The following is a 13,689-nucleotide window of genomic DNA, read 5'->3' as shown; positions in this document are numbered from 1 at the left end:
ATTCTCTCCCCAGAGACTTTTTGTTTTATGTTTCTAATATTATTCTTTACACCTTTTAAGTAGTCTACCCTCCTCATCACTTCACCCCATTGTAACACTGGAAATCTCATGAAAGACTTTTTGAATGATAAAACAGATTATGCATCATTTCTGTATGTCCTCATTCATATATGTCCCCCAAATAAATATGAGCCAGATGTAATAACCTTAAATAAATTGTGCTGTCTTTCCCTTATAGGAAACATCTGTTTAAGTGTTCTAAATTCCATTTAGTCCACGGAGGTCAGAACACGGACGTTCTGTGCAGCCATTGCCTTATTTCCTTTCAGGTTTCATCTCATGTCCTTAATGCTCATTTATGTGGACGCATCATCCTTATTTTTACCACTGCATTATGTCATTGTTTATATTTGGACCACGTCAGACTGAAAGGTACTTAACAAAGGCACAGGGGCTTTGTAGCTCTTCTGTCTATTCCCACCTCTCACACAGGTTCTTACGCATGCTTATGGCTTGCCTCACTTTTATCTCTGTGATGCCCTCAAAGGTTCAGTGAAGGTGATACAGTCCATTATTAAACTGCATTATTATCAGCAGCTCACACAATCAGAATCCAAGAGAGTGTTCAAAACACGTTCCTGTATTCTATGATTGAGTTGTATCTTGCAACTCAAAAATTGAGGGGTGTTACCAGTGGTCTCTATGCCACTCAACTGATCCCGGCTCCTGAAGAAGCTGGTACATGCCAGGGAGAGGAGTTGGTGGAGGAGCCCTTTCCCCCTATTTTGTTCTAAGGATTTACACACAGAAAGAATTTAGATCCAGACAAATAAAATTTTATCCACCTCTCTGCCTATCATTCTATCTATCGATCATCTATTTACCTATGTATCCATCACTCTACACATTCATTAAATATTAGGATGAAAAAGCCTGAATGCAGGTTCAGTGGCCTGGGTAATGGCAAGGGTGTATCAATAAGATATCAGATCATGGGGGTATTAGACGCTCATGTTAAGTGTCAGTGGGACAGCAGTGGGAAGATCCTGAGACAGGGCAGAACCTGGAGGGTCAGAGCTGAGAGCCAATTCCTGAGGAAGTGACTAGCGTTCCTGGCCTTATGCGAGGCTTAAAATCAAACAAGATGCCCCCACTGGTTAGGAAGATGGAACAGGAACCAAGTGATAGAGGGTTTTAAAAGCTCTTTTAATGATAACACAGGAATGCATTTAAGAGTACTCATTAAATCATTGTTAAATAAATATACATGAGAAAAAGTCAGAAATGCTAAATTGTTATAACCTTGTCATTGTGCCCCTTCAGTGTCTGGAAGAGCATACAAACAGGCATAGATCATTAGCAGAAAGAACACAATCTTACCAGAATTCAATCTTAAACATATTTAGAGTCCATAGGGTCCAAAATATTTATTTACTACCTATATTACATAGGCTGGTGTGTACTCAGAAGTCCTATTTCTCTTCCTCAAGCCTCTCAGCCTCCCTCACTCCTCCCACTTATTACAACTTGCCCCTGCTGGGGAACCCATCGCTCTGGTGTCTTTTGTGGTCAAGGCTGTTCGAGGTCTGTTTTTGGTTCCATTTGCTGGTGCAATGGTGGATCCTCAAATTCTTCGCAAAGGAGCACCTTAACAAATGAAATCCTCCAGATTATTGATAATAACTTCAATCTACCTTTAGGCTAAAAGAACCCCCCTAAAAGATAAGAAACTGAAAGAAAACTGAAGGATTACCTCTCTAGGTGTAGAGTAAAGACTAGATCAAGATACTTCTATAATTTAAAAAAATGTAGGGCTTCCCTGGTGGCGCAGTGGTTGAGAGTCCGCCTGCCGATGCAGGGGACACGGGTTCGTGCCCCGGTCCGGGAAGATCCCACATGCCGCGGAGCGGCTGGGCCCGTGAGCCATGGCCGCTGAGCCTGCGCGTCCGGAGTCTGTGCTCCGCAACGGGAGAGGCCACAGCAGTGAGAGGCCCATGTACTGCGCAAAAAAAAAAAAAAAAAAGTAGACATCCTATATATGTATTGTCCTGGGAGGTACAAGGACAAAATCAGGTCTGATGTGTGAAGGGCAGTGAGTTATTAAGACTCCACTCCATGCTTTCACATTGTTACCTTTTTCCTAAAGCAGAGAGTCCACGAACGGTCACCACCTCAAAGCTGCAAGGGTAGAGCAGTGCTGAAGCAACCAGAAATGTTAGAGAAGGAAAAGCGTTTTGGAAATTCTCCAGACACTCACACTCCACTTCATTTTTCTGTTCAATACTGGACTCCACTGTGCAGCATCCTTGCCAGGTCCTGAAACCTCTGTTGATAAACTCCTTCAATGACGGAGAGCCTCAGCAGGCTAGTGAGTCTTCTTTTGTATTGCATTAAATGCCATGATGTACCACTCCAATCCCTCTTCGCTGCACCCTCCCTGCCCCTTTTATGAGGGAGGCATCCCTTCCCCATCCTGCTGGGAATGTTGACAGGTGAGGCTTTCAGCTGAGTCTCTCTTCAGGAACTGTCCTCAGCTGAAGAGAGTCACTTTGCCCAACATTACACCTCTTTTCTAGGTTGAATTGATAAGAAGATACAAAGGCCTGTCCTTCTTGCCTCAACTCAGGACAGCTCTGCAGGGTCATCCCATATCAAGCCCATGGGATTGGCTGAGGCCTTTGTTGAGACTGCACTACCATTCAGCTTTTCACTCTGCTCAATCCTGGTCCCTTCACTCCCCCCACAGTTGTTGACTCCAACACCACTTCCTGATAAACTTCCTTAAAGTCAGTTTCCCAAGGAACCCAAGTTGTGGTATAAAGTATAAATCTGCCTTCGTATAAAAAAGTCCACTTGTCCTAATTTTGACCTCAGAAGCTGTACTGGGTAAAGCAGTTTCTGTTCTACGTGATGGCCTTTCGGCTGTTTGAAGGCAGTTATTATGTGCCTCGGGGAGTTTGTGAGAAGGAAGAGGCACCAGACCATGCAATATGACTTTAGGGCCAGAAGAGTGTGGTGTCTTGGAAACCATGCCTGCATCAGAGCTGCCAAGCACAGTTAGAGAGATTCCCACCCACAGGACCAGCTGGTTCCATAAACAGTTTCCCATAACCAAACTTGAAGACAGTCTGTATTAGTTTTCTATTATGCAAACAGTTCCTGCATAAAAAATACCACAAATGTAGCGGCCTTAAACAACACCCACTTATTAGCTTACCATACCATAGGTCACAAGTCCAGGAGGGCTCCACTAGATTCTCTGCTTAGGGCCTCATAAAGGCAAAATCAATGTTTCAGTGGGGCTAAGATCTTAACTGAAGGGTCTGAGGAAAAACACTCTCCCAAGCTTGTTCAGGTTGTTGGCAGAATTTCGCTTTTTGCAGTTGTAGAACTGAGCTCTCCATTTCTTTGCAGACAGGCAGTCACGGACCACTTTCTGCTTTTAGAGGCCCTTCTCACATAGCCCTCTCCATCTCCAAACCAGCGATGTCCTGTACGTTTTTCTCATGCAGATCTCTCTAACTTCCTCTTCTTCCACCAGCCAGAGTAGGCTTTTTGCTTTTAAGGGCAAACAAGTAGCTACAGATACATCTCACTTTATGAAAATATGACACATGTAAAATCCAGATTTATTATGAAAACACAACTGAATAGTGATCTATAATATCATGGGTTTTCACAAAATTTAAAGTCAGAAGGAAAAGTTATCTAATCATTACAAACAAAAGATAAATTAATGAACACTTAAGGCGAAATAGTAATTACCTGAAATAGTTACAAAATAACTTCTGTATATAAAATATTTGTAATGGGCTTTCTTTAAAAAGCAGGCTACCCATGTATCCTTAAATGATACAATATGTTGCAAAACCACTTATGTACATCTGAGAATGGAAATTATAATACATAATAATTGAAAGTTTTCATGTGCAGAATGCCAACTTCAAATTATTCTTTTTACATATTTATATTTGAATACATCCTGATTCTAAAAGTAATATATATTGTTTTAAATTTTGAAAAAAAAAACATAAAAGAATAATGGAGAAGATAAAAATCACTCATTTCTACTTCCAGATGCAGTCATTTTTAAGATTTGGTGAATATGCATCCAGTTTCCTAACTGAACGCCATTAAGCTTTCTATTTAAACTTCAGTTTAATAAATACGTATTAGTTCACTGTATGAGTGGACTTTAATCTACTTAAGTATTACACTAATTTTGGATATTTATACTTTTAATATATTTGCTATGATAACATACTGGGATAAACATCATGATCTACATTTTTTACCATTTCCCTGGGATTAATTTCTGAATCAAAAGATATAAACATTTTCAGTTTCTTGAAACTCTTGGACTCAAGGACACCAGGCAGAGTGTAGAGCAGTGGTGAGGTACCTTACTGAAAACAGAAGTGTTAGGTAAGGGGCTTCCCTGGTGGCACAGTGGTTGAGAATCCGCCTGCCAATGCACAGGACACGGGTTTGAGCCCTGGTCTGGGAAGATCGCACATGTCACAGAGCAACTAAGCCCGCGCACCACAACTACTGAAGCCCGCATGCCTAGAGCCCGTGCTCCGCAACAAGAGAAGCCGCCTCAATGAGAAGTCCACGCACTGCAGCAAAGAGTAGTCCCCGCTCGCCGCAACTGGAGAAAAGCCCGCACACAGCAACGAAGACCCAACGCAGCCAAAAATAAATAAATAAATAGATTTACTTTTTTAAAAAAAGAAAAGAAGTAATAGGTCAAAGTCTATGTATATTAAGAGATGAGACCCTCATTAATCACCCTCTTCACCCACTTGGCTCCCAGAACACTGGCAGCCAGGATTCAAGAAACTGACCCAAGAGAAATGTCCTACAACAATGACATTTGGAAATCCTACAATGAATAGCTAAATCCCATCTAATAATCCTACATTTTAAAACTAATCTATTACTCTTTATATCTGTCATCTACAACCAGTAGTACCTTACAACTCAAACTACATTTTCCAGTCTGCTCTCCATTTGTCCACCATTATAGTATCCTACAGAATACTTTTCACTGCCCTAAAAGTCCTCTGTGCTCTGCCTATTCATTCCCTCCGCAGGCAAACACCAATCTTTTTACTGTCTGCGTAGTTTTGCCTTTTCCAGAATGCCGTATAGTTGGAATTATAAATTATGTTACCTTTTCATATTGGCTTCTTTCACTTAATGTTCCTCTATGTCTTTTCATGGCTTGACAGCTCGTTTATTTTTAGCAGTAGATAATATTCCATTGTCTGCATGTACACAGTTCATTTATCTATTCACCTACCGAAGAAGAACACCTTGGTTGCTTCCCAGTTTTGGCAATTATGAATAAAGCATCTATGAACATCTTTGTGCAGGCTTTTGTGTGAACATAAATTTTCAACTCATTTGATAAATACCAAGGAATGTTACTGCTGGATTGTATGGTAAAAGTATGTTTAATTCTGTACGAAACTGCCAAGCTGTCTTCCAAAGTGGCTGTACCATTTTGCATTCCCATCAGCAGTAAATGAGAGTTCCACATCCTCACCAGCATGGTGTTGCCAGTGTTTGGATTTCAGCCATTCTAACGGATGTGTAGTGGTATCTCCTTGTGTTAATTTGCAATTCCCTAATGACATATGATGTGGAGCATCCTTTCATATCTTGTTGGCCATCTGAATATCTTCTTTGGTGAGGTGTCTGTTCAGGTTTTTTGCCCATTTTAAAAAATCAGGTTGTTCCTTTTCTTATTGAATTTGAAGAGTTCTGTGTATACTTTGGATAACAGTCTTTTTTCAAATGTCTTTGGCATATATTTTCTCCCAGCCTGTGGCTTGTTTTCTCATTATCATCAAGATAATCAAGCATCTTCGCAGCGGAGTTTTTAATTTTAATGAAATCCAGTTTATCAATTATTTCTCTCGTAGACTGAGCTTTTTGGTGTCATATTTTAAAAGTCATCACCATACCCAAGGTCATCTAGATTTTCTCCTGTGTTATATTCTAGTGTCAAGTATGTTTTTAAAGCGAATAGAGCCCCAAACGAAAATAAAGCGTCCACACTAGGCAGGTCAGCCACCACTTCTTATTTATCGTTGTTATCTCCAAAGACTAAAACTCAGCTTGGCACATAGCAAGTAATCAAGACGTATATGTTCACCTGGATGAATGAATGTAAATGGCCTTTTTGGTCAGCATTTAAATTCCCACCAATAACGGACGCCCAGCTCGCTTCTCTTGCTCCTTTCCTGGCCTTCCGCGGAGCGGCGGGGCCTCGGAGCCCCTCAGTACCCCCTCCACTCTTGTTCGTGGCCCTCCAGGCTGCCTGTGGTAGCTTCCTTTGCTGGGGGCGGTGCCTGGACACCGGTGTCCCTCGCCTGGAACAGCCTTGCAGCCCAGAAGGAAGAGTGAAGAGCACTAGGCGGCGAAAGAGCGCGGCTTCGGGCGGCCGGGCTGGAGGCGCTCGACGGCTCGCCGCGGGCCCCCGGGACCCTGCTGAGCGCTCGACCAAGTTGGAGAGGCGGGGGTCGCCCAGCCGTGGAAGAGGGGCACTCTGAACTGGGCCAGCCCCGGCGGGGTGGCGGCCAACAGAGCGCCCACCTGTCCCGGTCCTGCGGCGCCAAGGTAGCCGGGCCGCCGGCCGCGGGGTTTCCGAGGTCCGCGCGGCTCGGCCCGAGGGCGAAGGAGAGGGAGGGCGGTTGCTGACACCGCCGCCCTTCAGTCCCAGGTCTCTGCGCGACCGAAGCTGGCGGACTCTTCCTTCAGCTCTCGGTTTCCCGGCGGCGGCCGGAGCCGTGCCGGAAGCAGGCGGCGCCACGGGCGCCGGGGGTGAGACCTCGCCGTCCTCTGCGCCTGTTACCTGTTGCGCGCCCTTGCCGCCGAGTCTCAAGTGGGCATGTTTCAGGTGGGCAGGTCCAGCATCCCCAAACCTGCCGCCCGGAACCTGGAGGACCTGGACTCTGTGCAGCGCGTCCTCTTCCACAGGTCAGTGCTGGGCCGGGGGATCCGGGAAAAGACAGCCCTCAGTTCCCGGGGATGAGGGCGAGGGGAGGGGCGACCTTTCTTTCGGGCATCTTGCGGCGAAAGTCTCGTTTGGGATTCTCCTTGGGGCGGTGCTCGCCGCGGGAGGGTAGTCGGGACCTGCCCTCCGCCCTTTCCAGAATCGGACGCTAGGGATTCACCCGTTCTGGTCGCTCCGAGGCTGGCCCCGCGCGGGACGGGGTTACCCATCCCACTGCAGAGAACACCACCTTCTCTAGAAGAGATAGAACAATTAAGCAAACCTGTGTTTTAAACACCTCTAGACTTTCTCCAGGAAAACGAACTGAGAGGTTTGTTTGGATTGGGGCTGTGATTGGAATTAGAAGGAGGCACTTTTTAACAAATCTAAATTCTATCCCCCTCCCCAAGCACACACTCACGTACAGTCACGCGTGCGCATCCACACATGTAACTACACAAAAGAGATTTAGGAGTGCCTCTCAGAAGGATGAGAATCCCAACTTGCCGTAAACTGCTACTGTATTAATTTACTCTGTCGAACCTTATACTTTATGGAAAATAGACTAACAAATATTAAACCCCATTGTAACGGTTAGAGGTTTATGGAAGAAAAAGAACTAAGAATCCACATGGAGAGCAAATTCTATTTCCATTTTAAGATTAAGAGAGGATGGTTGAAACACCAGGCAGCTTAATGCTGCTTTGACTCTAAGAGAGCCTGGCCTTCATAATACGTGATCTGGGAAAAACTCGCTTAGAAATATGTCAAAAGTATCTCTTGAAAGAGTAAGTGGCGCTTGGTAAATATCTGTCAGGGGGAGGCTTATGTGAGTTCTCTCATCTGTAAACGTTTCAAGTGACTCTTTTAAGTCTTTGTACAAAACCATATGAGCTGTAGAAATCCTGTTCTGTTGGAAGTGTGAATAGAGAAGAAAGACGTTTCTGTATTTGAAGAAAAAGCAATATTTTGAAGGAAAAAACCAATATTCAACATTTTTAGCCTATAAATAAATAGTATCCTGTTTTACTTATTCTGTTAGCCAAAGATAAGGTTGGAAATGAGAAAATTGGATAATGCTTATGGATTTAAAAGTATTAGACAATGGTATTCGATTCTGAGGAAATAAAGGCATAAATGGAAAAAATGGCTTAGTACATAAATAGAAAAAATGAACTTAGTAAAGAATGACATTTAAAGGTTTATACAATCCTGTTCTGTTGGAAGTGTGCAAGGAAGAAATCCCGTCTCTTCAGTTTAAAAACTGTCTTCTGAAACCTGCAATTTTCCACAGTTGGTTTCCTTCCCCTCTCTCCCCAAGAGAGCCCCTGCCATATACGATAAAATATTATCAAATGAGCAGCTAAAAGGGGATTCTGCTAAATTCCCAAAGACAGTTCTCCCTGCATTTGAAAAAATTACAGTCCATGAATAATCCCCCAATTTATTAACTAGAAACTCATTCACAGCATGACTTTGATAAAGCTGGGAGGGGTGTTTGTTTTAAATGCTTAAAACCCTGGTGCAACAGAATTTCTTCATGTTTTAAATGTCAGGTGCCAAAAAATTCCAAACTGATTAACCCTGCAGGGTTTCACATCCAAAGCACAAACCTGTCTGAATGAACCAGGACAAAAGAATATGTTTAAACTACAGCCATCAAAACTGAGATGATTATTTCAGAAGTAAGTAGTGGAGTGTTTCTGGAATAAACCTGCTCAGTATATGAAAAGCTACTTTATCTGAATTACAAATAACTGCACCCACATGCTATGGGAACCAATGGAATCTGAAACTTCAGTCAGTATGATGGCTACAATTCTCTATTTTTAACAATATGTGAAAATCTTTTTGCTTTTGCAATGCATTATTTTTATCAGTGGTTATTTACTGTTTAATGTTTTCAAACACACTTATTAAAAAATTGGAAACATCTGTAGAGGTTTCTGTTTCATTTCATTAAGATAGATTTTCACACAAGTTCATATTTAATCAAATGCCTTTTGCTCATATATGTAAAGGTTTGTTGAGACATAATGTAATAGAAATTAGAGAAAACAGATAACCTTTAAACTACACTCACCTACTCATCATAGTTCTTAGGCTCTAGACCAGTGCATGGCCTATTTTTTTTACGCCAGTTTTACAACATTTTCATGTTTTTCCTTTAAAACATCCCTTGTAAGATATCCACAAAATTTTGGCAATTACATTAAAGAGACCGGTAGCCTTGAGCCACAGAACATTTATAGACAAGAAAGAATAGCAGACTATTCTATTTTTACATCTTACTTTAAAGGATAACCCTTATGAGTGTTTATTTTTTAATTACTTGTATATTTTCCATTGTAAATATGGTTTTCAAAATGTAAAGCATTAAACTGCTGTGCTCTTGAAAAAGATACTCCAGCCAAACCAAAACTGAAGCAAAGTTGCAAATTTTTCTCTGCATGAGGTGTTAGCATTAAATTGCTGTGCTCTTGAAAAAGATACTTCAGCCAAACCAAAACTGAAGCAAAGTTGCACATTTTTCTCTGCATGAGGTGTTAGCTTCAAAATATGTCAATATTAAAATAACAATAGCTCAGCTAAAAATATTCAGCTATCCTACTTCGTTTATTTTTAAATTATTTATTTATTTATTTGTGGCTGTGTTGGGTCTTCGTTTCTGTGCGAGGGCTTTCTCTAGTTGAGGCGAGCAGGGGCCACTCTTCATCGCGGTGCGCAGGCCTCTCACTGTTGTGGCCTCTCTTGTTGCGGGGCACAGGCTCCAGACGCGCAGGCTCAGCGGCCATGGCTCACGGGCCCAGCCGCTCCGCGGCATGTGGGATCTTCCCAGACCAGGCCTCGAATCCGTGTCCCCTACATTGGCAGGCAGATTCTCAACCACTGCGCCACCAGGGAAGCCCTATCCTACTTTTTGATTAAAAAGTTACATATAGGTTGTCTGAGTCAGGGAAAACTTCAGTATTGCATTTCTCAGTTATTTTTACTTAAGTAAATCAACAAATATTTGTGTCACTCTTGATTATAGGAAGTACTCAAATAATCATATTAGCACTCATTAGAATTTTGCAAAGAGTTTTCAAAAATTTATGCACTAGGTTACTGCAATTTAATCATTCCCTTGGAGTCCTATTCTGTTGCATACTGCATAGTTGTGGGATTTGGCAAGGTTTAACTTGTCTATATTTTCCTGTTCATTCTATAATAAAAAGGGATAATACCCACCTCACAGGATGGCAATGTGAATTTCAGGTGTTATTTAAGTGCTCTATCAAAGTAAAGTTCTCTGAAACAGAAGGGATTATATTTACAACTGTCCTAAAAGAATTAAAACAAAACCCAAAAAGACAGCTATTCCTAAAGGCTCTGAGAAGATTCAGCTAAGTGACTTTTGCCCAGAGCCTAAAGGCTAATGTATGCTTCTGGTCCAGGCTAGAGTGCCGACATTTTGACACCTAAACCAGCAGAGAAAGTGAGCTAAAGGCGAGTCTCTTAAAATGTTTGATGACCTAAACTTCATGCTTTTGGCAACAGCAAAATAAGCATATTTTAAATACCTCAAATATCCAAAACTCTCGGGGGTAAAGGTGTGCCCCATTAGATAAAATTCCTGATGAAAAAAATATCCTTTTAAACTCAAAAAGTAAGATCTAAAATAAATAATAAAAGCAAAGCTCTTTGAAAATATGGTATATATCACACACTGCTCTGTTTCCTAACGTGTAAGACATCAGATTTCAAAGGTTATCTCAGGGCTTCCCTGGTGGCGCAGTGGTTGAGAGTCCACCTGCCGATGCAGGGGACACGGGTTCGTGCTCCGGTCCGGGAAGATCCCACATGCCGCAGAGCGGCTGGGCCCGTGAGCCATGGCCGGTGAGCCTGCGCGTCCGGAGCCTGCGCGTCCGGAGCCTGTGCTTCACAAAGGGAGAGGCCACAACAGTGAGAGGCCCGCGTGCCACAAAAACAAAAAACAAAGGTTATCTCAGTTGGTTCTTAGCAAGCCTGTATAGTAGGCAGGGACTATTATTGCTGTCTTCAGATGAAGACACTGATCTTGTTCCCGGTCACTTGGTTATTAGTGACAGAATCAGGATGAGAACCTGGCTCCTCTGACTGGGGAATGCCTGGCACTTACGGATTATCAAGCATTTTCATAGTGGTTATCAAATTACTGTAGAGTTTGACAAACATAGTGGGGTTTTTTTAGGTGCTTCTGAGGCCGCATGACACTAATTTATAAACTATGGTTTTTGTAAATCTCATGTGTGTCCTACTTTTTTCTTCATCAGCAGATTGTCAGGCATCAAGGATTTTTGCTGCTGTGTGTTCCTGTTTTAAGGAGCCCTTCCTTCCTTTTGGTTGGCAGCTACTGATCTATGGCAGTAGAATAGTTTACCAAATTTGTTAGAACTTGTAAATGAAAATATAAAATGAGGATAAGTAAGAGTAAATGAATTGGGTTTGGGGCTTAAGCTCTGTGCCCTTTACTTTAGTTACTTTTACGTTTGCCTCTGGATTCTCATCTATATTCCGTTATTGTTCAAACGCAGCATGCATGATCTTAGAACAAGTTCCATACATTTTTACGGGTAATTCAATTTTTATATAGGAAAATGAGAATTTTCAATCATAATGCAGTTCTATAAACATAAGATTGCCAAAATGTTATTCTTATATATTATGACTCTATCCCAAATTTGAAAAATTCCACATTATGAAGTCTGTTTTTAAAATGCTATTTTGCTGAGTCTACCAAATTAATTATTCATGATTTTAAAATGACTGCAGTTGTCAGTATTACTACATAGTTCATGAATTATTATTTCCCTGTGCACAATTAAGGCCCTATGAATTAGTTCCTAACAAAACTCTGTGACATGAATTTCTTACCTTGCAATTAAATTTTTCTTAAAGGACATGACCTCCTGTGGCCCTGTTTTCATTTGGTTCTCATTGCTAGCTTATATTACTATTTAGGAAAGAGCTCTTGAACCTGCTAAAGATACTAAATATTTAATTATGCTCTTATCTGGTGTATTTAATGTCAGAATTGTATTGTTTGCCTAATTGAGATGGTAATCAATGGAAATAAGGACCTTATGTCTCATATATATTAAACTAAATGTATGTGGGCCTCAGAAGATGGCTGGCCATTTGTGTAGTAGAAAATAGAAAATAAGAATATACCCTGGCCTGGAAGTACCCTGGTGGCCTAATGGTTAGGATTCTGGGCTTTCACTGCTATGGCCCAGAGTTCAATCCCTGGTCGGGGAACTGAGATCCTACAAGCCATGCTGTGCAGCCCCCCCCCCCAAAAAAAGAATATACTCCGGTCTCAATCTTTTAAATTTTCCTGCAGTTGATAATTATGAAACAGACAGACAAAGTCAGTATTCTTATAAAGCTCCTGAAATGGCATTTTTATTCTTTTCCTTTCTTCATCCTCTCCAGTATATCTAAGGGTATCAAATATTAATTTAGTATAAATATGATATATAAAGTTAGAAATCTGGAAATCAGATTACCATACCCTGAAAATTTAATTATGAATTTTAAATGATTGCTATTATTTCTTCTTTTGTGAAAGATCAAGCAAAGGTGTAACTTTTTCTGGGGGCAGGGGAGGAATTTTGTTCATTAAACATACGGAAATAAAGTCGACATAACTCAGAGGTTTATCTAGTGTGAAAGGACATTTTTTTTTTTTTTTTTTTGGCCGCACTGCGCGGCATGCGGGATCTTAGTTCTCCGACCAGGGATCAAACTGGAGCCCCCTGCAGTAGAAGAGCAGATTCTTAACCCCTGGAGCACCAGGGAAGTCCCAAGGACATTTCTTAAAAGATATACTTTTATGTGGCACTTCTTGCTCTGGTTCAACTTTGTGTAAGATAAAAGACTGAAAAAAAAAAAAAAAACCAAGTCATGTCTTCTAGGAGTTATCATTTGGTAGCAAAGATAGACACATTCCTAAATAGTTTAGATACTAGGCAGACTGGCAGTTAATTATACCAGAACGTTATGGGATATGTTATGAGGGGAAGATGGAAAGAGGAATTCTTACTATAAGGTAGGAAAAGAGTCTGGAAAGACTTCTTGGAAAAGGTACAGCTTAAATTGGGACTTGAAGGAAAATGTAGTGTTTCGGATAAGCAGTGCTCCACAGACAGGGAACTGTGTGAGTAAATGATCCAGAGAATAGCTAATGTTTTTTGACACTTTGTATGCTAGGTATTTTACGTGCATTAACTCACTGGATTCCAAACAGTCCCGTGAAAGAGGTACCAATATCCTAAGTTGCAGGTAGGAAAAGTGAAGCTTGCAGAGATGGGTGCTGAGGCAGGGAGAGGTCTGCCTGCCAGGCTTAAAACCAGGAGGTGGGAGTGGGTTCCAGCCTGTTTGCGAAATGGTCAGTGGGACTTATAGGTATGAAGCATAGAACTGAGGTAAGGCTAAGGGCAGTGTTTCCCAAGTTTGCCTTTGAGGATCACTGGGGTTACTTTTTAAAATAGGGATTTCCAGGCCCCTCCCCTGGAGGTTCTGATCCTGTTGAAGTGGGGCAGGACCCTAAAGTCTGTATGTTTAACAAGCACCTCAGGTAAGATATTTTGATTAGCAAGTTGGACACACTTGATTAACTTAATTAATGCATAGCAGGAAATAAGGCCTCTGATTCCTAGTTG

At 41.6% G+C, this 13,689-nt stretch overlaps 1 protein-coding gene across 1 annotated transcript in view; it reads left to right on the top strand.

Annotated features, from left to right (window-relative positions):
• Positions 1-6,513: 6,513 nt before the first annotated feature.
• INTU (inturned planar cell polarity protein) overlaps positions 6,514-13,689 on the top strand; it is an 81,575-nt gene continuing 74,399 nt past the window's right edge. Inside the window, exon 1 of the mRNA XM_067735115.1 lies at positions 6,514-6,987. Within this exon, the coding sequence (XP_067591216.1) occupies positions 6,899-6,987 (89 nt within the window). The 5' untranslated portion in view covers positions 6,514-6,898. The remainder of the gene's footprint in view (positions 6,988-13,689) is intronic.

The sequence above is a fragment of the Pseudorca crassidens genome, chromosome 4 (assembly GCF_039906515.1).
Source record: "Pseudorca crassidens isolate mPseCra1 chromosome 4, mPseCra1.hap1, whole genome shotgun sequence".
Classification (NCBI taxonomy): domain Eukaryota; kingdom Metazoa; phylum Chordata; class Mammalia; order Artiodactyla; family Delphinidae; genus Pseudorca; species Pseudorca crassidens.
This window is presented reverse-complemented; position numbering and strand designations above follow the sequence as displayed.